At 41.3% G+C, this 27,669-nt stretch overlaps 1 protein-coding gene across 1 annotated transcript; it reads right to left on the minus strand.

Annotated features, from left to right (window-relative positions):
* Positions 1-10,687: 10,687 nt before the first annotated feature.
* On the minus strand, positions 10,688-12,124 carry LOC147883275 (uncharacterized). Its single transcript, XM_087399457.1, has 3 exons — positions 11,992-12,124; positions 11,693-11,778; positions 10,688-11,531 (listed from the first exon to the last, which is right to left on the minus strand). The coding sequence occupies exons 1-3, from the start codon at positions 12,122-12,124 to the stop codon at positions 11,154-11,156; spliced, it is 597 nt and encodes a 198-aa protein (XP_087255583.1). The 3' UTR covers positions 10,688-11,153.
* Positions 12,125-27,669: the final 15,545 nt, after the last annotated feature.

Raw genomic sequence — 27,669 nt, forward strand, 5'->3', positions numbered from 1 at the left:
TCTCTCTATTTTTTGTCAATCCATCTAAACGTAGAGGGAAAACTTGAATTTTTCGCTCCCATGTCGTCACAGTTGCAATGTTCTCACAATCGTCATGATTCCCTATGATGCACACACTGCAGAAACAAGAAAGTTTTCTTGTTTTATTCAATTGGTTTTTTGAAAAGCCCCATATGTTGTATAGACCACGAACTCCTTTAATTTTCTCACAATCATGCCAGCTTGATCTCCTTTGCACTTCATCCACTTTCACTTCATGGAACACTCTGCATACTACACTATTATTAAGTCTTTGTTTACTGTATGTTAAATGCACTTGTGGAGAGGTTGGCTGTAAGCCATGTTATAGCATCATGGGCATCATTCAATTTTTCTTGAGGGCATGTTAATTGGTGTTTCAACAGAGCTTGCTTATTAACAACACCGCATCCATCATGTTCACCCTTGCCATGTCTAGACCCAAAGAAATTCCACATCATGTCTGGACTGGTCAGGGATTTGAACCTCCATACAAAGTAGAATCCACAGGCCGATTTAAATTGAGAGGCAGTACCATCTGACCACACCCAATGTTGTTTTATATTTTTTGCATGGGGATTTTCCTTTTTCAGCCATTCCCAATGCAGTAGAAAAGCATGTTGCACAAATAAGGTGTCATGTTCCCTATCATTTGAAATGTAGAAATGGTATGTGCGTTGCACTGACCTGGAATGCTATGAGTCAGCAAGAAGATTGGCATCAGGCATGGAAGAATCAAGCAAATTACTATACGTGATATGCACAAGAATTGTTATTTGCTTGTTGTACCAGTGAGCACTTTGTATCTCATCTTGTTCTTAACCACCGTGATGGGCTAGGATAGTCACAATTTCAACTACTAGGCTGCTTTAGGACAGTCACAATTTCAATGACCAGGCTGGTTTAGGGCACGTTTAGGACAGTCAACTACTGAGATGGTTTAGGAAACATTTAGGACAGTCACAATTTCAACCACCCAAATGGTTTAGGACACTGTCACAATTTCAATCACCGGGCTAGTTTAGCCTGAGGGTCTCAACTTCACATATTAGACAATAACAAGTATATTGCTTTTCATTTTTGAATTTCACAATTAGAAAATCACAATACATTGCTTTCCATTTTTGAATTTCATAATTTATGTTAGTAACTGCTTGTTGTTTGTCCTGTTGATTGACAACATCTTCGACATTGTGTGCCCAAGCCATTTCTCCTTTGTTTCAGGGGACACCAACATAGCTAATGTTTCCCTCTTTGCAGCTAGTTGATCTAAGCTGTGCACCCCTTACTTTCTATATGCCATTTCTCAGGTTAGAGCATCGCCTCTTGGGTGTGCATCTTCCGAGGTGTTGGTAGGGTTGTTACTCTACAAACTTTAGGGTACAGGCTAAAGCTTGTGAACACTCAAGACTGGTAATCACCGAAATAGCCTGATGTTGCTGCCTCGAATGTTCCCACCAATTGTGACACCACATCTCGTGTTCTTTGCTCCAATGGCAATGATCGAATGCGTGCATCTACAACAACTGCTCCTTGTTGCTGCTCTATAAGGAGTCTAAGTTTCTTTTCATTGTTTCTCCCTTTGTAGCAAAATTATATTTCGTTGTCGTTTCGATACCGTGCCATTGCTTTTCTCGACTTGCAATCTATTCCTTGTGCCTTGACCTGGCTTTCCAGCTTTCCTATCTCGTAGCCTCTGTTTGCTTCTCTTACAAGCCATGGCAAGCTACATGTTGCCATTGATGCCATGGCCATGATCAGTCTAGAATAGACCCAGAGAACCTAGCTAGTGAGGCAAGCAAAGAATAGAAGACAACTTACCCGAAAGAAGATAATGGCAAACCAAAGTTTGTGCAAAGTCACATCGAGGCGCGTGCGGATTGTAGGGCGTTTGTAGGGTGGGGGCAGGTCGTAGGTATTTAATCTTCCAAGATTTGATGGGAGGGAGATGTAAAAGTTCAAAATTCACAAGAGTAGCAAAATTTTCAGCCGCTTGTTTTCCCCCCTCCGGTGATACACGTTAGTAGAATTGGATATCCTAAACAAGTGCAATGTGGCCTAAAATGCTTCAAAACATAAATAGGCAAAGGACACACTATCGGGTTTGATGCTATGTATTATGAAATGCAATGACAATTGGCATGCTTATGAGCCATATAGCAAGCAAGTGCATGGAAAAGAAACGATTCAAAATTGTAATTAGTGTTGGATTTATTAAAAGATCTTTGCACATGAATAAATTGCACTTTTTTAACTTCTTCCATTTTACGATGAATCTAGATACCAATACCAACAACTATCAATATTTTACGACCACCATGCAATATACCACTAGTTTGGATTCCAAATTTTCAATCCGTTTTTGTTTTCAACAAATTTAAAAAAATTTATGGAATGATGCCCTCAAATGGGTATGCATCACTTTAGCACAACATTGGTGGAGGCCCATTAACTCATGCCTAATGTTCTCATTTAGGTGTATCCTTGTGTTGAGGAGAAGCTCACATAGTGTACTTTTGAATGATTACTTGGTTGCATGTATGTATACAACAAAATTTTGATGTTTTTGAATAAATTGCTATATCCTATAGTCTTCAAGATGCATGCAACATAGCACTTGTAATGCTTTAATAGTCTCCTTCAAAATCCTTATTCCATAATTTTTTGCTCTCATGTTCAATTTGGAATGTGTACTACAACTTGAAGAGAAAGTTTTTCAAATTCTGTTGAGCAATGCATAAGTTATGGGTCATGCAAGATACCTATATACAGAAAAGTCCCTAAACCTCACCAAAAATGGCTACACCCAAGCAAACAATGACCCAAGGTCAACTTGATCCACCACTAGTCTGTAGGAAGGCAAGTGATTGGATTCGGGATTGGAGAGCTAATAGTGAGGAGCCTTCTCCTGGTATGGACCAGCTATCTATCTTTCACAAGCTTCCATATTAAGGCCAATTATAAATCAATCACCTCTTGGATCCCATGCATATGTTCAAGAATGCGGGGGATTCTATTTGGGCACACTTGGTTGGTGACAAGGACACACGAGGAATGTGAGAAGACTTGCATGAGATGGATAGGATGCCTCACTTGTGGCCCCAAGAGCATTTGTGTAGAACTCAAGAGCGTAATTCTACAACTCAGGAGGGTGGTTCAAGAACCCAAGAGTGTCCTCCTAGAATTGTTCTCCCAAAGGCACCATGGATCCTTTCCAAGGTAGAGGAGGCAAGGGTCAAGGTAGATATTGCATCTTTTCGGACACCCACGGGACACATGTGTTGCTTGAGGGGAGTGTTTACAACTTAGGGCAATAAACTTAGTGGCCTCAAGTCCCATGATTGGCACAAGGTCTTGTAGGTATTGTACATGTTAGCTTGAAATAAGAGTAGAACTAAGATTGTGATGCTTTTGTGTAACTAATATGATTGTGACACATTCTTATAACTCCTTTGTTGCTTGGGTAGTTTATCCTCCCAATTACAATGAGAGGATGCTTATCAAAAGATGTTAGAACCGCTATCTACAAGATCAGTGGCATTGTTAGGTATACTTACTATCATATCACCTTCATTATATTTCATACAATTTTAAATGATGGGTATAAAATATTGAATCTTACAAGTGCATGTGGAGATCTCTATATCAAGCATCGAGAGGGTTAAGGTGGACTCCATTGAAGCTGTGTGCTTGCTTGAGAATCACTTTCCCTCAACTTCTAAACCATTGTAGATAGGTCTAAACCATTTTGACCCATTGTTGCATGCTTGCTTAAGGTGGACTCCATTGAAGCTGTGTGCTTGCTTGAGAATCACTTGCTTGTACACATACTCAGGGGGTTCACCTCCAAAAATTTGGTGTACCATGGCATTCAAAGGAGGGGTATTTTAATCCCACTTTTTGGAAAAATTTAACAAGATTACAATAATAGGAGGGTTTTTAAATTCAACTTTTTAAAAAACCGTGTTAGTTCATAAGTGAAGAGGGGTTGTTTTATTGGGGAATTTTTTTTAGCTGAGGAGCTTTTTAAATACCCCTTGAATGCATGTGATACCTAGGGTTTCGTAGTAATGTAGAAACTGTTCATAGTCGTTGGATGTTTTTCCTTAAACGATTTATGAAAACTTTGAAGGGATTTGTAAGGCAAAGATCTAGATACGAAGCAAGCATGACAGAGGGATGGCTTATGCGAGAGCCATTAGTATACATCACAGAGTTTCTTGCATCCATGGATCCCGTTGTGCCACATGCTTGGAACATCAAAGACGATGATCATGTAATTGCGGAGGTTTCCCAAGGTGAATGGGTTGAAACAAACATGAGTGAAGAGCAAAGCGAGAAATTCAGTAAGTTTTGTGTCCTCAATAGTCTCGAGATGCAAAGATGGGTGGAGAGATATGAAGAGGCCAAATAAAAAAGAATAAATGAGAGGATGAGATTTAGAGTCATGCACAAGCGGAGGGTGCCATATCCACCAGACCTTGCTCTTCTCCCCAGACACATGTCCCATGATTGGCTACAAGAATCTCTTCGTGAAGCCGAAGATGATGGAGAGAACGTAATTGATCGAGAGTGAGAGCTTGCAGTCAGATGTATGCCACATGTAAGTTTTCTGCCTTTCTACTCAATTTGGGTATTTATGATCACAATCACTACAAAATGCATCCTCATTGTTTTAATCATGTTATTTTGTGATGCCAAAAGTATAGTGCATTGTGATCACACGGATGACATTTTCGTGTGGAACGCATCAATTAAAGGAGAGACACATATGATTGTGTAGTCATGGCTAACTTTGTACAAGATAGCCGAGCAACTGCTTCTAATCCAATCTTCTCTCCTCGCATCAGTTAGATTATTGTGGGACCATCCATGACATCTATGAAGTTGATTTTAGACAATTTAGTATTTTAATTCTTGATGTCAAATGGTTTAGAACTATTTACAATGGTCCCAATGCTACAGTCATCGAGAGAGATAACTGTAGTTTCTTTGCCATTGACTCCACCAGACCCTAGACCGATGAAAGTGATACTTTGGTTCTTCCAAATCATTGTGAATAGGTACATACTAAAATGAATTGATTAAAAGCTAATATCATCGTTTTCAAACAAATGTTGGTAGATGTTCATATATTTACTTATTTATTTATTTATTTATTTATACTCAAGCATAAATGAATATAATTACTAGCACCTAATTGTATCAACGTAGGTGGTCTTTCATCTGGATCGTTTGGATCCAAGATGGTAGTACATGGTCCATGTTGCTCCTTGAAGCAAACATATTTTTGAAGATAGGAATGTGGATACAGAGATGCCGGCAGAAGATCCAAATAATGATGCCGATGGATCTAGGGAAGAAGATGAAGATGACGATATGGGCCACAAAGAAGGTGACAATAATGATGCTATAACTGAGGAAGGTGGAGATCACAACTTTGGGGAAGGAGAGGGGGAACTAAAGGCCGGTGAACTAGAGGATCAAGTCTTAGGCAGACATACAATAGGGGATGATGATGTAGGTGATCAATTGTATGTAAACCTTGAGATAGACATATTTGGCACACAAGACTTGGCTCAAGATGAAGCCGTCAATGTAAATGCTACTGATTCATAGTTTTGACATTGACGAGACTTCCTATGTGTAGTTTGGTCCTCACATTTTTATAGTGATAATTTGTACATTAATTTGTATGTTAAGTTCACTATCAATATATGGGTGTTTTGACCTCTATTTTGGTGTACATACTCTTATATTTTTTTCTTTCAAATGACCAAACTTGTGGTTCAAAATTATTTTGGTACCCTTGGAAATGACGTTCTGTAAAAATGTCGGTATGGAAAATTGTACCCAAAAGTCAATGAAAGCGTCGATTAAAGTGTCGGTGCAAGGGTTAATAGTAGTCGGTATGTATGTTGGTATAGGGGTCAGTATATACCAACCCCTATACCTACATATCGACTACCATACCAATAGCTATTTTGACATCTACATCGACACCTTCCATGCCCGCTAATCGTATCAAGAGGATCTTTGTGCCCGTGCTTGTGAAGCATTGGTAGGCAGCGTCGGAAAGAGGCCCGTGTCTTGTAGTGAGCCCTATTGAATATATCAACTCATTCCTTCATTGCGATGTGCTATGATGTCAGTCTATCATGTAAAAAAGCCTCGAGTTGCAGAAACAATGTCACATAACTAGATACAACAGTATCTCGCAATTTGAGCAACTCTATGAAAGAACTCCTCACCTTGCTGACATTCGATGCTACCAATCCTCAAGAAAGGTTGCATAATCTCCAATGCGGGTTCAGTGCCTCAATGCGTGTGTCCATGGATATCTTTTCCAAGTTCCAAGAACTCTCAAACTTTGGGATCACAAATCTCACAGATGTTGGGAACATTCCATGCAGCTCCTCATTCCATGGAGCTCCTCAATGAGTGTTTAGCTGCATATCGGGACTCGTGTTGGCTACATACTGTGTATTGTAAATGTATCTCTTTCCCATGATTGAGTCCTTATTACTAGTGTATTGAATGGTCCCTAAAAAATCTCTCCATAAACTCTAATGATTGCTAATAATAAAGGCTTGCAGTGGTCCTTACCCTAGTTTGGGCCATGTATAGTTGTGTGGCTACCTACTCTTATGTCTTAATACTATTTTCATGAAAAATCATCCCCTTTTCCTTCATTACTAATCCACAACCCATCCCCCATACTAATCCACTTCCTTCATTACTAATCTACAACCCATCCCATGTAGGGGTAATATGATGGTGGTGGTCCTTATTGTCCATAGGGACAATATGGTGGCAGTGGTCCATAGGATAGGTATCAAGGTGGCCCATCTAAAGATCACTAAATACAAACCTAATCATCAAAGTATCACCAAAATTTAAACCTAGTGGAGCAGCAAACCACATTTAGACTCAATGGTAATTCTCATGAAGGTTAATCCAGGTGCCCTCCAAGCTTCAATTTGTAATTGGCATATCAAGCCATCCAAAATCTTGTATGAAGAACTAATAAAATATTAGTACTCCCCTATCACAAGCCCAAGTCTTTCATATGGGGGACAAATTCCAATAATGTACATACCCCAAGTCCTTTATGTGGAGGGACAACAACTGCCAATAATGTACCTGATAAGACTCCTACAATCCCAAGTCCTTTGCTCCATATTCCATAAGCATTAGCAAGTCCATTATCTTGTGTCCTAACATTTGAATTACCAAATTCCTTTCAAGAGCTCTCAATAAATTCCCAATTTTATATAACCAAAATTTTCCCAATATCTTAGCTTTCTTAGTATTATGCCAACCCATTATGGGAGGGGAAAGTGGCACCCATATCCCATTAGTATCACTCAGGCCCATCGATTCTCGGCACCCCAAAAGGTTGCAGAGGTCCCCGAGGGAGAGATCTGGCTACCAAATAAGGAGAGTATGAAACATCTCCAATAAGCACCTCTTTTTAAAGAAAAGGCATCAATAATGTTTGCACGAATTAGACCACTATGTAAAAACTCCATATAGCATGTGCCATCAAGGGGTATTAAAAATTTTCCCTACCTACGGGATTTTATAACCTATATACACCCCTCTGTTGATTTTGAGATTATTAAAGTATCCCTTATGTATGAAGATTTTCACTTTTTGAATTTGAAACCCCTTATGGATGTATATTTTTCCTTTAACTCCGTAAAAATATCCTTTTTTAAAAGTGCCACAAATAAAATTTGACGATGCAAGTACTCACTATAGTTAATAGCTTGAGGCTCATATTATTGGCCAAAGCTTCAGAGAACTTAGGGTAATAATATGACAATATTGATCAGCTCCATTTGATAGTGCATCTACTCAACACGCACATTTCTCTGATCATCATTAGGAAAGTTTCATAAAAAGGAACTTAAAGCCTCCACTATCTTCAAATGTGAAGAATTATTGGGAGACATCTTGATTTTGCTTTTAGTAAAAGCATTGACCTTGATATTATTGGGAGACGTCATGTAGCAATTGTTTTTGCTTTTATTGAAAGTATTGGTAAACCTTAATATATTGGGAGACATCATGTGGCAATTGTTTTTGCTTTATTAAAAGTATTGATAAACGTTAATGATGACCATAAAGCAAAGATTTGTAGAGAAGTTGAGGATCCTCAAGGCAATATATTAAGGAAAAAGATTTGGGACAGTGAGAACCGAGGCTGCAAGAGAAAATTGATAATCAATTCATTATCAGGGTATTAAAATGGAAAAGAGTACTTCGACATGGGATTTTAAAGTTAAGAAAGCAATAGTGGAGCAAAGCGTTAAATACATAAAACAAGCCTAAGGCAAGCACACTGAGATTGAACAAGCCGGCTTTAGACGTTGACAAGCAGATATGAAAAGCAAAACAAGAGCTCGAATAGTTTAGTATTGCTAATAAGCCACTCTGAGTGATCTGATCAGCTTTGAAAAAGCTCTACAAAAGAAAAATTACATAAACAATAGCCTGAGGGTTGATAGCTCGCTAGGCAAGCAGAGAGGGAGATGGATCATCCAGTTATGCAGTGAGAATTCGAGTTGTTGGAGTTTGAGCAACCTGACGTAGTGAGTTGGAGTTACTACGACGCAAAACCTAGTGCAGCTCAAAATCTCGCTTCTGCCCAAGCCCGCTTTACAATTCATTGTAGTAGGCAGCTGTATCATGTGCTCATTTGCAGACGCGAAGTGTTTGGGTCATGAAGCTGCATGTTCTGGTGTTCAGATCAACTTATAACGGATCCAGAGAATTGGAGTACAGCAACGAAAGGATTGTGCGGTAAGAAGAGGTATGGAGCGGAGTTCTGCAGCAGGAATTAAAAACTCCCGAACCTCTGGACAGTGGAAAGATTGACTAGTCAATGGGGGGTGATGCAGGTATGGCAGGATGGGAGATTTTGTTGTAGTGCGCAGCTGCAGCATCGTGCAGACGAAAGGTTTTTCGGGCAACGAAGCTGCATGTTACGGTGTTCAGATCAACGTACAATAACGTAACAAAAAGAAGTGCCGTGAAAACATGATTCTCGCAACGTGGAGGGCGTACGAGAAGCTAATGCAAAAAGCTTCTTTTGCAGAAGGCGAATCGAAGGACGAGATTGATATGTTGTGACCTCATCGAAGGCAACTTTTGCCTGAACGAAATCTTCAGATAGGAGATTGCTGATCCCCGTCTTTGCATTTACCGAGTAACCTTCCTACCTGCTCCACCTGCCTTCGTTGATCAGTTGCTCGAGTTTTTATTCTATCTCAGCAGCATTGCCATGACCGCTGATGACACTTGCAAATATTCTACGCCTTTAGGACCCTTCGCCATCACCCAGCATGCTTCTGCTTAAACAAATGCTGTCAATTTGCCCCTGACTGCACCTGTTTTTGTTGCCTTCCGGTTATTTCCATTATACTCCGCTCGGATTCGTCAAAATGGTCGTCTCCCATTTTTCTAGCCTCGTGCCGGACATGACCTGTCCTGCATACGAAGAGTCAGTCCGAAGTTGTTCACTGCCACTGTGCCACATGACAAATTTGAACTGGACACTGTCTCAGAGGAGCCCAGTTTTTAATAAAAGTTTGAGAAATTGAGCATCGTTTTGCGGCGCCACAAAAGCTGGTGGGAGACACCTACCGTGATCAACGCTTGAACCACTTGCGAGGCCATGGGTTTATGCCATGAAGACTGATGAAAGTTGAAATTAAAGTCCGTTACTAATACCTCCGTCGCATTGTAGGCTGTAGAGAAAATACCAACGGCCCTCCTCCTGAATCATATTATTTCCTAGCGTGGACTAACATATGATCGTCTTAGGCACCTTCTAACTTCTAACCAAGAGGCAATGAACGTGCATTCTCCTACTCACTCGTGCTGCATTTCTGCGAGAAAATTTGCGCACATGAGTTAAAGAAGTTGACTTTTAGTCTGTTAGGTACAACATAGCACATGCGGTTCGGATGCTTCAGCCCTTGCTTATTAGGTGCTGGGTAACTCGGAGTCCGTATCTTACACCTTGCTATTACTCTTCAATGGTAGGCAGTGAACGGATTGTATATACCTTGTGCCTGCACATCATTCTCATTCGCCACCCATTACATTTGGGTATACTTACATATAAATCAACCTCGCCCATGTGATGAATGTTTCATGGGTGTACCGTGGTCCACTCTGATGTACGGCCCCATATATGGGCACGTACTTTTGGCAACTTCTATTGGACTAGTATCAATTGCTCAGTTCCTAAGTTCTTATCAGCACAATCGAGACGGCCATCCCAATACTTCCCCCCATTTGAAAAGATACAAAGACTTTACAGTTACAAAGAACACAGGCTGAAGGTACCAAATTCTGATCATTCTAGTGAAAAATGAAGACTTTACAGTTACAAAGATACACAGGCTGAAGGTACAAATTTCTGATCATTCTAGTGAAAAATGAAGGCCATTGGCTTTTCGAAGATTTTTCATTAACACTGCAAGTCATGCTCAAGATGATGAAGCTTACAAGAAGCCTCCTGCTATTACAAAGTTAGACTGTAGCCGTTAGTATAATTAGGCCCTCATAGATGCCCAAAACATACATAAACTCTAAACTAGCAAAAATTTTGTATGCTATTGATGAATGTTCGCACTTGAACAATACTCTTGCATTCTAAAGCTGGAGAGGCCATGTAAGACTCGAACAGCAAAATGCCACATCATGAGCATAACATGGCTCGAATCCATAATGGTTCCTAAGAGATACAATCGATTTTCGTCTCAGCCGTGTGCGCTTGAAACGGAATAATCCTAACACTAGAGTTAATACTGTACAAAAGCCTTTTTGTTCTCCTCGACCGAAGTGTAGTTGGCGTGTAGTTGTATGCATAGTAAGTTGTGTATCCATAGAACAGCCATGTCCACAGACACCTCATTCAATCATGTGGGCGCCCTGCAGACAGGTCTAGAATGGCTGATCCAATCAATGCTCCAGTGCCTAATGATCGTCGTGGACAAGCAAAAGGAGCAATTAAGCATCTTGTCCGCTCAGAACATTACCTCCTGTTGAAACAGGAGAGCTCCTAGAGTTCTTCTTTTCGTTAATTATCAACGGGAAACCTCCTGATGAAACAATGGAGCTCAGTTATTCTTGGGTGGATGCGTCCTGGGACCGCTATAGTCGACGTGAAAATCTGGCGATTCGGAAGCATCGTTTCCTGTTGATGCTCTGTGAGTTACCACCGCTTTTTGGGTCTCTATCTGAACTCTTCGAGGCATGCTGCGGCTTTTGTTCTTGGATCCACGCCTCACAGAACGACGACGGGAAGCTGCATTGCTAGCAACATTTGTCATCGAAGAGGGTACACCGGTTGCAAGAACATGAGGTTGGGGAACCACGTGAGGAGCTTTCAGATGGTGGGAATGCGCGAGTTTCCTAGAGGAACTTGTTCTCTCTTGCAGTACGGGACTCTCACTCGGAGTTCCGGTTTCTGAGGCAAAGAGATGCAGGCGTAACTCCTGCACAGAAATTAAGCATTAAGCACATGAGGCTTTCTTTAGATTCGTCACAACAAAATGCCTGAGTGCGATCGCAACTGCTAACGTAGACATTCGTGAAGCGTGACTGCACTTGGAACTGCTAACTTAAAACATTCGTCAAGCGTTGCCGTGATCGTTACCTGTTGAGGCTGGGAGCTTGCTTCATCTACGGTTGCGCTAGTTCCAAATTGTTCTTCGGGTAGAGAAAGGTGCTCGTCCGGCTTGCCTGAGAAAACAGTACAGCACAGTGGTTAGCGAGACCGTGCCGACCGGCGCAAAGATACTTTGCGTGGTTGTTGCGTGGTTGTTCAAGAGCCTTTTCGATCGGATGAGTTGTGAGCATCTCCAGCAAATCAAGCCAAACCAAGGCCAACATGTCTTGCTCTCACGAACAGCGCTTGGTAACGGAACTGCACAAGCGATTTTTTGCTGGACTTACCTTCTTCCGGAGGAGGCAGCTGGCTCGGGGAGGACGTAAGAAGGATGAGTCCAAAGACGACGATGGTAATGTTGGAGCAAGCGAACAGTCGCATGAGGGCGGGGTTTCTGATGGAAGCAGGGGCAGGAGCCATGGTGGGCAGCTGTGGGGGGAGCGGCAAACGATTGAAATGTGTGAGAAACGGATCAGGGAACGCTGCAGGAGGTTGATGAGAGGAAGGAGGGTTGACAGGGAGAGTGTAGAGTGTGATTCAAGAATCACAGTCTAGATAAGAGTGTGATTGAATGGGTGAAAAGTAATGAAGTCTGCAAAGGGAGGAGGGGAAGCAGCTAAAAGCTAGGAACTTAGGAAGCTATGGAGGAAGGTGGAGCTACGTTGAGAAGCAAGCAGATAGCGTATAAGCGATCGAGCAAATACAATAGGTGGGATGGCGCTATATAAGTAGTAGGAGGGAGTGGAAGGTGCTACTATTTGGACTGTAGATTGCTACTATTGGGCTGACGTAGAGAAAGAGCACGACCAAATTCAACAGTTTTGTGTAGAGTACTACGTTTCTGTCAGTAGCTTCCAAAGCTTGTGGCATTGTTGAATGCACCTCTCTTTTATATCAGAACCAAGGAGATCAGAAGATGCAGTCCGGAATCTAGAGCCATTACTGAGCAGCAGATACTCCGATTTGTATAAATGATATATCTCATAGAGAACGTGTTTGGAACTTGGAAGTTGAAGTTGGAAGAGATGCAAATGTGCTTCAAAGTTCATCAAGAGCTTACTACTTCGTGAGTCAGTGCCCCTATCTTGTAGCCTTCTTGCCCCTATCTTATAGTATAGCGTACTTGCTCGTCAGACTAGTAGCCCTCAGAGCTCTCTGACTTTAGTCTCAGTGAGGTTGTACACTCGTATACTCATAATGAGTACTCCTAGGAGGCTATGATCTCTTTACCTATTCGGTTTTGGCGCTTAATTACTACCCAGTTCAATACATTTTACCCTGCCTTCCCATGTTGACATTACACCACATTCAATTATCCATGCAGCAAACCCCTTAGTTTATATATAATGCCATGTGTTCATAAAAAATCTGGTTTTAGTGTCAAGGCAATGGAAGAATTTTCGTTTTGACTTGAGAAAATAGAAACCCTAGGTAAATCATGCACTATTCTTTTTTTCAAATATGTGAAATTCTCTCTCCAATTGCATGAGCCCAGGTTTTTGAAAATTTCCAAAAAATATTTTATGTGAATGCTTTTTCACTCTTGTTGAGCATTTATAACGTCTACTTATCACTCCATTAGGCCTTTTTAGCTTCATTGTCACACTTTCTTCCATAGTGCACTCTAAAGGGATATGCACTCTTTTTCTTAAGTTCCTCACCTTGGGCATTATACTCCACTTTTGTAACAAGGCCCTAATATATTTTTTAACCTCCTCATCTTTGATTTTTCCTTATCTAATATAATGCAAGGTGACACATGCCCACCCACACAGATCAATGCGTGCAAAGACGAAAAACCTTTGTATTTTTCATAACAATCATAAACTTTATAAAATTATGCGAAATTTTATGGGCACACAAAATTGAGGTTTTCTTGGTGAGACTTGATATGGAGGGTGCTTATAAGAGAGACTTGGATATGCGTGAAACCTAGAAACCCTAAGTGAGGGTAAGGTCCTACTAATGTCAATAAAAAACAAGATTATTATCTACAAGAGAAGAAACAACTAACCCACAAGGGTTATTTACATGAGAAAATATTTTCTTTTAGGTAATGGCATGGGAATTAGGGAAAGGCAAACCCAAGGAAAAGCAAGGGTTAAGCCGACAAGGATGGGGCTGACTAGATCAGGATGCTAACTAGAGAGAAGAGACGTCTAAAGCACGAAGCTAGGACGATGTTTTGTCATGAAAGCATAAATTTTCTGTATTAAAAAGCATTGGGAAGAGAAGGTAAATAGGTTTATAAGGGGGCTAGGGAGACAAGGGGTACACAATTAGTGGGTGAGGTACAACCGAGGGTTAAAAAGGCCATAGGCCGAATTAAACTAGGGTATAATGCACGGTCTACGACAAAGCCCAAGACTGAGGAGGTCCAATCGTGTCGAAAGTCTCTTCACACAGGGATCAGGACCCCAGGGAGTGAGGACGCGGGGCCCAAGAATCGAGTCACGGGTGGGGGCTAGACAAGCATGCTGATCCCTAATGCGTGGTGATTAGTGTACGAGAGCGTTGTGATTAACGAGGCGGCTTTGTGATTAGTGTCGGGGGGCGGGTTTCCCGGGGCCGGGAAACAGCCGGTAAAAGCCGGGCCGTTCCCGGCCGGCACCGGCGCCCGCGACCATTTCATGTGGCCCGCCGGCCCTTTTCAGCCGCCATGTGTGCCCTATTATTTACCGTCGCCACCGCCGCCCTTCCCGCTCCTCCCGGGCCCAGTCAACCTCCCGTCCACATCGCCTTTCTGCCGGTCACGCGTGCCTTTCCCGCTCAATCCCTCCCCTACACGTCACCCCGCCCCATGTGCCCCCGACAACCTCCCCGTGCCTTTCCCCTTCCCCCGTGGCATCTCCTTCTCGCACCACGTGCACCCCATATGTCACAATCCCTCTTTCAGCATTCGCATTTGTGGCCGCATAAAAACTACCTTCACCCACTCTTTTTGGACCCCCTTCCTTTTTGGCCCACGGTGCCTCCTAGCGGCTTGGCATATTTTGAATACCCAAAGCTCTTTGAAATAGACACGTTCTCCTCCTTTCTCCTTCGCACTCTCACCCTCCCTTTGGCAATTTGCACTTTGTAGTTTAGCCATGGACGTTTCAACGCCTTTCCCCTTGGCCATGATGGGCCTTCTCGTTAGTTAGAGCACCTCCCGCCAACCTCTCCCCTTTCTATCGATTCCACATTTTGCTCACTTTCAACATTCAAATGCAATACTAAAACTAGTCCAACTCGCGAGCTAGCATTTCCCAACATGTAGCACAACTATCACACATTATTAATGCTGCCCCAACTACCATCAAATTGGGATTACCACCCTACCTAATTAATCCGCATAGCAAAGGTCTCATTGGCCCATGATTCAGAGACTGAACAGAATTGCACTCTCAGACTTCCATGCACTCGGAATCTTAATTGACTTGAGATATATGAGTTGTGAATTTCTCGGCACTTTTCAACCTACCAGTCCAAGTTTGAAACTTGCTACAAGTTACAACTTTCTTTTTTCCACGATTTGGTCGGTTTTGTGCAAGCATAGATCATGTCTTGACCTAATGTGGTTGAGACATAGGTCACATTATTGCTCACGTATGCTATAGCTTCATGCGCATGTACGTAAGGCAACTATCATAGCTTTTGAATATGGTTTGTATAGTTTAGAATGAATGCAACTTGTACCAAAAAGTAGTGAATCAATTACATACACAATCGATGATAATAAATTAGTGACTTTGGTACCTTATTAATTCAACAATACATAGTTTGTACATAAACTACAAAAAAGTTTAAATTATATATGTGAATTTCTATAAAATGCGATCCAACGCATCATCTTAATCAATGTGATCATTAGATAAATAGATTATTAGTCATATGTGAGATGGTTTATTGTGTTTATTCTCCTTGCTTGCTTATAGCCTTTCAAATGCCTTGCAAACTTAGATGAAGGCGAATAACTTAGCCGTCCAAATGCCTTGCAAACTTATCTTATATTGAATATGTTCATTTCATCATTCGAATTTATCCAAAAATCATCTCCAATTCCAATAGGTCCTAGAAAGTCTCAATCATGTACACTTTAAAATGTGAAAAGTGTACCTTACTAACTCAAACGTCATAAAATATTTGTATGGCTAGCCTTCCCATGTAATGGAAAACGACATGATAGTGCAATGCTACTTCGGGATCTCACAATAATCTTAATGTTTCGTATAACTTTATGATTATAAGTTCCTAGTAAATTATGTGATTTTTTTAGAGAAGTATTATCCATAAGAGATAATGAGACTTTGACTCCGATGAAGAAGATGCTTTTTTGGTTCATTACGTACACATGCTTCCTTACTTAGATTAAGAACATGCTTCTTTTACACAAAAATTATTACTCAATGATAGATGATTTAGATGCTTGAAGAGATAAGAGCCATGTTTGCTTGGTGGATATACTCTTAAAAAAGCAAAATTATCAAGCTTTGATATGGTTGTCATGCATCAAAGTTATCTGTAGACTGCATATCTTTCTCTTTGGTCCCTCTTCATCCCCCCCCCCCCACCCTCCCTCTCTCCCTCCCTCCCTCCCTCCTCCCTCCCTCCCCCCCCCCCCTCTCTCTCTCTCTCTCTCTCTCTCTCCCCCCTATGCTGCCCCCTCCAACTTAATCAAATCATACATCAGACATCATGAAAATGATTGCTCAATGGCTTTACGATGTATGTATTGAATGAGTATGAAGTTTTTCCTAACAGCTCCTTACATACACTTACACAACACAAAATAAAATTCAAATTCTTCACATCAACATAGGGGAGGTGTCAATTGACATCCTCTCTTTGACCCATATTGACCAAACTAAAAGAATATAACTAAGTACCCTCATCATCTCCATGGAAAGCTCAAGCTATGCCCAATAAAGTCCTTTAAAGGACAACTACCTAAAACATCTTACAAATCATGTGGCTTCTTTTGAACAACCCCATTGAAAAATAATGATTGATTTTAAAGAAATATGACACCCTTTTTTTTAATGAAATTTGGCTTTTAGTGGACCCTAGATAATAATGTGGGAATTTGCAAGGGCTTTAAATTGTGCCGACATATGGATTAAATCAAATAAATGACCTTTTGACAAGTGAAATGTACTATTAGGAAGTTGGAAATCTTTCTCAACTAAGATTGCCTCACACACATGTTCTTACAACTATGGCATTTTAAGAAAGGTGTAATGTACCTCTCTCTCTCTCTCTCTCTCTCTCTCTCTCTCTCTCTTTATGCGCACATGTGCACGCATGTGTGCGTGTGTGTGTGTGTGTGTGTGCACGTGCATGCATGAGTGTGTGTGTGCGCATGCATGTGCGTGTGTGCACACACGCATGTGTGTGTGTGTGAGAGAGAGAGAGATAGAGATGGGGGCTCATTGTATAGAAACTAAACTATCATGTGTGTTCTCTCTCTCTCTCTCTCTCTCTCTCTCTCTCTCTCTTCATGCGCACGCATGTGTGCGTGTGTGTGTGTGTGTGTGCACGTGCATGCATGAGTGTGTGTGTGTGCATGCGTGTGCGTGTGTGCACACACGCATGTGTGTGTGTGTGAGAGAGAGAGAGAGAGATGGGAGCTCATTATATGGAAACTAAACTATCATGTGTGTTCAAGGGGTATACTAGAAATCCCTCTGACTATGTGTGTGTGTGTGTGTGTGTGTGTGTGTGTGTGTGTGTGAAAAGGGCTCACTGTATAGAAACTAGAATATCATGTACGGTCAAGGGCTATACTAAAAATTCCTTATTTGTGAAGTTTGAGTAAATAAAATGGCCCCTTTTTAATTTCTATGCAAATTTTTTTCTTTTTCCCAAAATCCATTAAAAAAACCCCTTTATAGCACTCCATAAAAACAAAATTCAAAACTGGACTTAAAAAAAGTGCAAAATTTATGAATACACTTGTAATGCTATTTTTAAAGCTAGAATATGAATAGATGACCAATTCTGTTAGAAAGGTGGTGTACATATACACCTTTTTGGTGTAAAAATACACCCTTAAGAAAATCCATCTTTAAAGCTAGAATTTCATTAGATGACCAATTCTCTTAGAAAAGTGGTGTACATATGCACCTTCTTGGTGTTAAAACACAACCTTAAGTATAAAACCATATTTCATGAAACCTTCTTGTGCTAAAAAAATACCCTTAAGGTAGGCAAGCCCAAGGGATAGTCCTCCATCCCCCCCCCCCCAAACTTACCCCAACATGCATGTGCAATAGGTTGGGGAGAGGGGGGAAATGCAATAGGTTGGGAAGGGGGGGATTGCCACACCCCCAAGCCTATTCCGTGTGCAATGCAATAGGCTAGGGTGGAAAGGGAGATTACACTAGGTTTGGGGGGTGTAATCCCCCTCCCCACCTCTAACTCCGCCTCCCCCTCTAGCTCTTCACCTTTTCCTCCACAATCGGCTCCATGTGAGCATCGATTCATGAGAGAGAGAGAGAGAGAGAGAGAGAGAGAGAGAGAGAGAGAGAGAGAGAGAGGGAGAGAGTAATGTTCATGCTAATTCAATTATACTCCCCTCCTGTTATGTCATCCATAATCACAAAAGCGTATGCATGGTTATGGTGAGGTGGAAAACCAAATGGCTTGATAACACTTGCAATAGTATCGAGTGCACCAAAGGGGGCATAGAAATTTTAAGGTCCATTATGGACACATGGCACTCAAGTAGGTTCCACATGGCAAGTGCTGGAATAGGAGGAAGGATTCAGAAGGAGCTTGAAGGAGGACATTACAAGGAAGCCCACACGAGGGGAAAAAAGGCACACATTGTAATACACGGTTGGGTGGATATCCTCAGAGAGCCCTCTATGTTGTTGGAGGTGTATCACTGGTATCAAAGCCGTTTTGCGAGACTAAGAAGAATAATTTTTTGTTGGGCCGTTGAAGATATGCACCAAGCATTGTTAGAATTTGCGCTCCCCCAGACTCTCAAGTTTCTGGTTCTTCTAAAACAAAAACAAAAAAGTCATAAGTCGACTGCGACCCCATCGACCTTTGTAGCATGATCATAGAGCATAAGCTTTTAAATCTGTAGCATTGCGCAGATGTCTCTTTGAACGTGGAGCAACGAGGAGGTTCGTGATGCGCGATATGTGACTGTTCGGTAGCCAATGAGAGACGTAGAGACGCAGATTATCAAGAGGGAGTCAAACAACGTGACCAACGTTCATGGTAGTGGGAAATTGGTTATAAGCGTAGAGAAGAAGAAGTCGCTGACAGAAGCGATCTTCGTTGATTCGGAGAAATTCTCTGAGAGAAGAAGGATAGCCACATCACCAAGGGTTCCTCTACCTTTAAAAGTTCCACATCATTCAGGCTGTAATACTCCTCAAAATCCTAAAGCCCCTCCTTTTTTCCTCAAAGGCCCTAATGCTCTTTTCATCCCCCTTTTTTTCCAAAGGCTCAAAAAGTTCTTTTTACCACCTTGTTCTTTCCAATCTTCTTAACCTTGCCAATTCAAGGAAGAAGATCAAAGACCAAGTCAAGGAGTTCGAGACATAAAGTATAGCGAAGAGTTGGATTGAACGTGAAGATAGCTTGTGAAATAAAGAAAGCGAGACGACTTCGAAAACAAATCCAAGGCCATTAAACAAATACCAAGGAAGTGGGCATCACATTTTTCTCTCTGATATAAAGATTTTTTCTTTATAAGTTTTGGCGATACACATTTTAAAATGACAACTCCAGAAAGAGATGAAATGCTTAAGGAGAGCGAGGAAAGGGCTAGAAAACGAAAAGCTCTAGTTGAAGAGGAAATACATAAGGAAGTGCATAACGAAACTCAATGGGATAACGTGGAAATGGAGGACATAGACTACGGTGATTATGGAATTCTATATTCGAAATTTATTAAACTTGAAAATTGAATGCAAAACATAGAAACACAGTTACTAGGAACTATTAATTATACATTGAAGTCCCTAATTGGACTATTAATGATACATTGAAGTCTTTAATTGAAGCCATAACCAAGCTATTCGATTTTCAATCGGTAACCCCTATGACAAAATCACCGACTCCTCCTAGTCAAGTTGAGAGGTCTTCCTCTCAACTTAAAGAAATCTCAAATATACTTAAGGACTTAAAACCACCGATTTTCAATGGGGAAGAAAAGGAACATAACAAGGACACGATTAATACGTTCTTGCAAAAATAACAGGACTTCCATTGACTCAAGAATACCCGTCCTAAAAATCAAGTCATGGACTCGAGGGGCCCACTCAAAAAAATTTAGTGTACCACGTGCATTCAAAAGGAGGGATATTTTAATCCAATTTTTTGAACAAATTTAACAAGATTACAATAACAGGAGGGGTTTTCTAATTCAACTTTAGGAAAAAATCACTTAGTTCATAAGTAAAGAGTGGTATTTTTATTGGGCAAAACCTTTTAGTTGAGGGGATTTTTAAATAACCCTTGAACGCACGTGATACACAAGGTTTCTTATTAGTGCACCCCCCCAAGGTCATAGAAGGGAGTCTTTCCCTTGGAAATAAGGCCTATAAAGGGTGGATGAGCCTTAGAGAAAATAATAGAATTACTAGGTATTGGGGTGAATTTGAATGAGCCTTCTTAAAAGAGTTTTTACTAGAAAATCAGCTAGAAAGAGCATGGGAGGCTTGGGGCAATTGTATTATTGGTAAAAACACTCTAGTCCAATACATAACAAACTATAGGGAGGCAGACCTTAAGTTGAAAGGAATTGATGAATTCTTAAAGATAAGGGGTCTTGTGAGAGGTCTCAAAGACACTTATAAGGTTGAGGTGAGAAGAAATTCTACCAAGACCTTTGAATAAGCAATTAAGTATGCCCAAATATGCGACAACACAATGGGGAAGTCCAAATTTTTAACTTTGGAACAAACAATATTTGTTCCTAAGTTCAACAAATTTTCCAATTTGAAAAGGAAGGGTCACTTCAAGAAGGAGGTTCCTTAGGCACCACCTAAGAAACCTCAAACACAAAAATATCCTCTCCTAGAAGAAAGAGGATTATGAAAGGGCCAAGAAAGAAAATCTTTGCTTCAAATTTTTGGGCAAAGACCATGCTTCTTGGAATTTTCCTAAAAATAAATAGGTGGGAGTTAAAGCCCCAAATAGACCTCCATAAAAACAAGTAACATGGTGCAAGTGTTGCCGCTTAATGGTACTGAAAAGTACACTGAGGTAGAAGTTTCTCAAAGGTGAGGTACTAGTAGCACAAGGAGAGGGACCTGATGATGCTAGGATGTTGAGAGGAATTTTCTTTGCAGAGACGTGATTGTCAGCTTCAATAGGAGTCCTTGCCCCACAATCATGTGGGAGTCCTTGGCGGTGCAGCTGCATGCGTGAAGCTCAATTTCCATATTCAGCTGGGTGTGTGACTCATTGTAGAGCTCAATGGATCTATGCAAGAACTTCTCTTCTTGTCCCACCTATCAACAAACAAATTGTTAGCAACAGTAATCATGTTATTAAATTGAAAGCCGTTTCTAGCTATCCATATGAGCTAGACAGTCAGAGCCCTTATCGAGTGTCACACATCCTTGGTTTTGGCAGGATCCCTTATTAGAATAGTCTTCCAATTTAACGGCCCCCCATAGCCATATGTACGAGATTCCAAACTTTCCTTGGCATGAGGACAAGCCACAAAAAGGCAAAACACGTCCTCAGGAACTCTTTGGGATTGTTTGTAGCACCCATCACCCTTCCCAATTTCAGGCTTCTACTATTTGCCCAGATGGCCATGTGGAGAATCATCCAGAGCTAGTTGAGATTTTCTCTGTAGTGTTTTTGTCCTTCTTCCAAGTCATATTGAGTCAAGAGTCATAAAAGCACCCTTTCCTGTAAACACAATGAAGCTATTTATTTGCTCAAAAGCAAACCACAGAGACCTCCATAAGGGGCTTCTTTTTGTGGTGTAGGGTTTGAGGAGAAGAGGGTAGAAAGAAGAGGAATGTTTTTCACTTAGGAGCTCTAGGAGGCCGTATGTGAATAGTGTTTCTAAGTAAAAGAAGAGACCAATCTTCCAAAGGGAGTATAGTGACCTTTACAATCTAGGAGGTGGCAAGCTAATGAGCAGCTTGCTCAATGTCAACTATGCCCAAACCTCCTTTCCCTTTTTCTTTAATGCGGAAAGACCAGGTCCTTACCTTAGACAATCTAGTATGACCCCCTGAAAGAAAGGATCTACAGAGCTTAATAAAACTCTGATCAAGGCCAGCCTTTTGTGGTGCCCAACAGAAAAGCTACTACAGGATAAAGGCAATGATTAAGAACTAATCTTATTTCCTCCAAATTAGCTTGGAACCCTCTCCATCTCTCAAGCTTATTCTTGAATTTCCATAAGAACTAGTCCCATCCCTACTTCATTGAGATTTGAAAACCCATGGGGATCCCAAGCAAGCAAAAGATTGAGCCATGGGGAATCTTGAAGCATCAAAACTCTTCAAAACCTCCTGCTCATTCCCACTTAAAGTTGCCTGTACCCTATTTTTGACTAGTTGATAAGGGAACCCGAGGCTTCACAAAACATATCAAGGCACTTCAAAACGTTTTGGAAGTCTTGTATTGCGTTCTTAGGAGTGAAGTTAGTGTCATTTTCAAATTGTTGGCAGATAAGTTGCTCGCCTAAAGGTAGCTCAATGCCTTTAATGGAAATTGCAAACAGAAGGGGAGCAATAAGGCAACCTTGTCTGATGGATCTTTTGAGAGGGAAGGATTGGCTCATCTCTCCATTGACACACACTTTGGCTAAAGCATTGGTGAGGAGCAGTCTCAAAAAAGACACAAAGGTCGCAGGAAGGCCCATGTCCTGAAGGGTATGTATCAGAAAATCCCAATCCAAGAGGTCATAGTCCTTTTCAAAGTCAACTTTAAGGAAGGAGATGTCTTTCTTTGAATCTTTAGCATACTCACACCCTTCCCAAATATTGATAATTGCTTCAAGAAGATGTCTACCTTTAATAACCCCTTTTGTTCCTTGAGGATCCAAGAGTCCATTCTGTTTTGAATGTGTAGGGAGAGGGTCTTAGCAAGGCCTTAGCAAATATCTTATAACTATAGCTCAACATGGTGAGGGGTCTCTAGTTTTTAAGTTCATCCCTGCGACCCTCCTTGGGGATAAGTTTGATAACTCCCCTATTTATGTGAGCAAGTAAAGATGAGGAAACAAGACTTTTATTCCAAACCTAGAGAAGCCGAGGGCCTATAGTATCCTAGAAGGCCTTATAGAATTCATAAGGAACTCCATCTTCCCCCATCGTCTTACCCTCAGCCATCACATCAATTGCATGTTTGAGTTCATCTAACGTGAGGGGTTCATGACAAGGCACATGCCGTTTTTCGACGGAAATACCGACCTTTTTTACACTAAAAAGTTTTTTTTTAACAGGTGCAAAGGTCGTTATTTACGTCGCTATTAATGTCAAATAATATGCGTTGCTATATAAGCATGGATATATAACAACGTTGATAAAGGTCAATATATACTGACATTGGTAAAGTGTCATTATATGCCGACCCTTAACAGAACTTAAAAGAAATTTTAGTGGGCCAAAACAGGGCTTGCTATCGCCCTATTTCACCCCAATAATGTTTTTTTTTTTTGCATTACAAAAGAATGTTTACAAGCAAACAGGCAAGATAAAACTCTCAAACCTTGTTTGTTACAAAATTTCCCTTGTGAAAAGGTGATACAAAATCACTCAAACAAGCCGACCAACAAAAGCATATACATGCCGAAGTATATACAAGCTTGTTTGTTACAAAATTTCCCTTTCAAAAAGGGTGATACAAAATCGCTCAAACAAGGTGACATACAAAATCATATACATGCCAAAGTATATACAAACTACTACCACTACTACTAGTCATCCGAATCGTCAAAGTCGTCATCGTCATTGTTGTCGCCCTGGCCCTCGTGACCTCCGATTGATCCCTGGCCCGCGTGACCTCTACTTGATCCCTAGCCCTCGTCAAAGCTATCTAAGCCAATTCCCTCGAGATCTACCTCCTCGTCATCACTGCTCACCTCAGGTGATGGGACATTCGAGCTTGCACCCTAAGAGTGAAACCATATTAATTTGAAATTAGGTTGGAACTTAAAGTATAAAACAATTTAAAAAGTGAGATTACAAGTTGGAGTAGACTTATACCAAGCAAGCAACCACTACAACTCTATCGACTACCACTCCCTGTGCCTCCATCCTAATAAACCACGGCTTTGCTCCTATGCAGAATTGTGTCTCGTCTCTTCGTTTGTGGCAAGGCGACCAATCACAGATTGCTGTGGACCCAAATTATGAGAGTTAGACAAAGTGCATGCAATATGTAATAAAACAAATAGAATAATAAATTAAATGAGGAGAAGTAGACTTACCACCCATGCCTTGAACGCAACTATTCTGCCACTGTCAAGGTGCAAAGTACCTATGGTATCCAATTATCTCCTCGCACCCCTCTGATTCTTGAACTTTTGGGGATTGTCCTGTACTCCTTCAAAAACTTCTAGTCATCTTTATCCACCCAGCTGGGGCTTCTTCAATGCGATGGTAGTTTGCAAGATTGACCTACGATGCTTCAAGACAACACACATGCACTCTCACATGTAATTGTCTTCAAACTCCCAATTGGAGGAGTTAGGGTATCGCCCGGGGGATTCACAAGAGGAAACTTATGATATCATGTGAGTGTACAATAGGGGGGTTTTTTTTAATGAGGCATAAGCTTATACATTAGGGGTGGGGGGCCTTTTATTTTTTTCCAATATTGAATTTAAGTTAGGGGGGCCATGCCATATTTAAGAGGGGGGAACATAGTATAGGCTACCTTGGGTGACTAGTCCAAACAAGTTTGGTTTTGTGTATGGTTTTAAATTGTCATAGGGAAAGTAATCTAAATTTGCTTATTGTGTGATCTAAATGCTTGAGAAAGAACATAGATTTAAGGAAAGGGGGGGCATAATAGAATTTTGGTGGTATCTTATAAGCTTAAATAGGGGTGTTTTATCATCCTACATGGATCTTAAATAGGGGGTTTTCTTGAAGTTCATGCACGCAGGTGACGTCCCCCTTTCATGAAGAGTGAATCCCCCGGGGGGTATCGTCTTTTCAATTCCTCAATGATTGCCTTCTTCTTTTCGTCATCCTGGTGCCGCTAGCCAATTGTTATGCCGCTCTTGAAATGGTGGCACATCGACCACCTCATGGTGGCCTGCACTTCTTTGTTCTTTTTATTTTCTATGATTTCTCCATCCCTAGTAAGGTCATAGTACAGGTCCTTAGGTAGGGGCGCGGGAGTGGGAGTGGCAGTAGAAGAGCTAGAGCGAGGGGTGGTACTACGGCGCTTACGGAGCGAGGAGTAGCATCGGGAGTGCGAGTGGGAGAGAGCAAGGGACCTGACTGGTATTGGGTCTCAACCAACTGGAGACCTATAGGGATGTGAGTGTCCTGACTTGTCTACATCCCTTGAGTCATCACAATAGCTTCAACCCTTCCTACTCTTCCTTCCCTTACCATGGGTACGACCAGGTGATGACCCCTTGGCTGGAGGGGATGGCTGTCAAGTAGGTCCAGCCATCGATGGCCATATTTACCCCCAAGGGTGTAGGAATAGCTGAGCTCCTATGGGACAGAAGAGAGAAGAATCTCATTGCATTCGCATCGCTCGTCTGTGTGACAAACTTGTCGGGACTCCTGAATAAGCCATGGGCTGCTAGCAAAGGAGTTCCCCGAGGGGTAGTCGTAGTGCTAGGCCCGAGAGGAGTCGTCCTAGGGTAGTTGCAAGGGTAGATGAGGAGTTTGTTGAGAGCAAGGATTATGTTCACGTTTTCACATTTGCGTTAATGGGTTATTAGCATTCGTTAATTACTCTTTCAAGTAGCATGAAAACAACGTGATCACGTAGTTTACCGGGAAAATTTACCAAAAACTAGATAAATGTACCGTCAGTAAATAAGATACTATCGGCGGTAGTACTCACATTACCGACAGTAATATTAATTATCCCAGTGGTGTAAATACCGACGGTAATATACACCGCCGGGATAATTAATATTACTACCGGTAGTATCTTGTGTACCGACGGTGCTGTGGGTTGTAGATTCTCAGTTTCCTGCACGCCCCGAGGCTATATATTGGTGGAAATGGCAATAGAGACTCTTGCTTGGTGACTCAAGAAAGAGCATTTAGTGTTGTGCGGCCCCTAGAGATGCTGCAGCAGCTTGTACCTTGACAAAGATGTTGCAAGCTTCTGTAAAAATTCGAAGAAGATCAATTTGGGAAAGTCAAGGTATAAGTTGATTAATTAGAGTCTGTAAGCATACACGGTGACAAAAGTACTAGTGTTGCAAGCTCCCATGCCAGAACTCCTTGTGTGGACACTAGCATGCAAGATAGATCGCCACCTATGGCTCATGAAGCTAGATCATCAACTACCACTCCTAACTTGAGGCAACCCACGATAGTTGAGAGCATCCGAGTTCAAGACTTGGAGAATGCACAATATTTACTTGGTAGATCAATCTTGTGATCAGGATATCCACTGAGTATGGTCGATAAAAATGATATGAGAGCTACATGGAATTGCATTGCTAACTATGGCCTAGGCTTAGCATCTATAAGTGCGTCTATAAACATGTTTGTATACGTGTCTCTGAATTTTCTAGTAGAGCGTCTATTTGTGCATCTATAGATGCGTCTATATATGTGTCTGTCTGTTTTATTTTAATTTCTAGCAGGGCATCTATTTGCATGTCTATAGGCGCATCTATTTGCACATCTATAGGCACGTCTGTCTATTATATAGGCACAGGTTTGTAGACGCACTAATAGATGCGCAAATAGATGCGCCCGTAAGTTTTTTTTTAATTAAGGAAGCATGTCTGTGTGTGCATCTATAGGTGCTTTGTCTTGTTGTGCCTCTTGTATCAGGAAAGAAGTGAATGGTCTTTTTCAACATATCTTGGAGGATACACTATCATGTCGACCAATATCCTCTTCTAGTGGTACCTCTACATACATTGCATTTTTCTCTCTTTTCCCCTCTCTTCTCTTATTTCCTCTCTATCTCTCTTTTATCCTCTCTTTTGCCCCTCTCTTTTCTCTCTTTTCTCCTCTCTTTCCCTCCTCCCTTTCCCTCTTTCTCCCCTCTTTTTCTCTTTTTCCCCTCCTCTCTTTCCACTCTCTTTATCTCTCTTTTCCTCCTCTCTTTTCTCTCTTTTCTCTCTTTTCCTCCTCTCTTCTCTTATTTCCTATCTTATCTCTCTTTTCTCCTCTCTCTTATTTCCTCTTCCATCCTCTCTTTTGATTCACTTCTGTCCTTTTCCTTTTCTCTTATTTTGACATCCTCTTGAACCCCTCTCTTTTCCCCTCTTTTTTCCCTCTCTATCCTCTCATTTCCCTCTTTTCCCCCTCTCTTTTCTCTCTTTTCACCTCTCTTTTCTCTCTTTTTCCCCTCTCTTTTCTCTTCTCTCCTCTTATTTCCTCTCTTATCTCTCAGGCTTTTCCCTCTCTTTTCTCCTCTTTCTCCCCTCTTTTCCTCCTCTCTTTTCTCTCTTTTCTTTTGTCTTTTCTCTCTTTTTTCCCTCTCTTTTCTCTCTTTTCTTCTCTCCTCTTATTTCCTCTCTGATCTCTCTTTTCACCTCTCTTTTTCCTCCTTTCCCCCTCTTTTCTCTCTTTTCTCCTCTCTTTTCTCTTATTTCCTCTCTTACTCTCTTTTCTCTCTTTCTCCTCTCTCTTTTCTTCTCTTTCTCCCCTCTCTTTTCCTCTCTTTTCTTATTTCCTCTCTTCTCCCCTCTTATTTCCTCTCTTCTCTTATCTCCTCTCTTTTCTCTTATTTCCTCTTTGATCTCTCTTTTCTCCTCTCTTTTTTCTCTTTTCTCTCCTCTTATTTCCTCTCTTCTCCCCTCTCTTCTCCTCTTTTCTCTTATCTCCTCTCTTTTCTCT

This window comes from Dipteris shenzhenensis, chromosome 28 (genome assembly GCF_047967505.1).
Source record: "Dipteris shenzhenensis isolate YYH24624 ecotype China chromosome 28, Dip_SZ_1.0, whole genome shotgun sequence".
NCBI lineage: Eukaryota > Viridiplantae > Streptophyta > Polypodiopsida > Gleicheniales > Dipteridaceae > Dipteris > Dipteris shenzhenensis.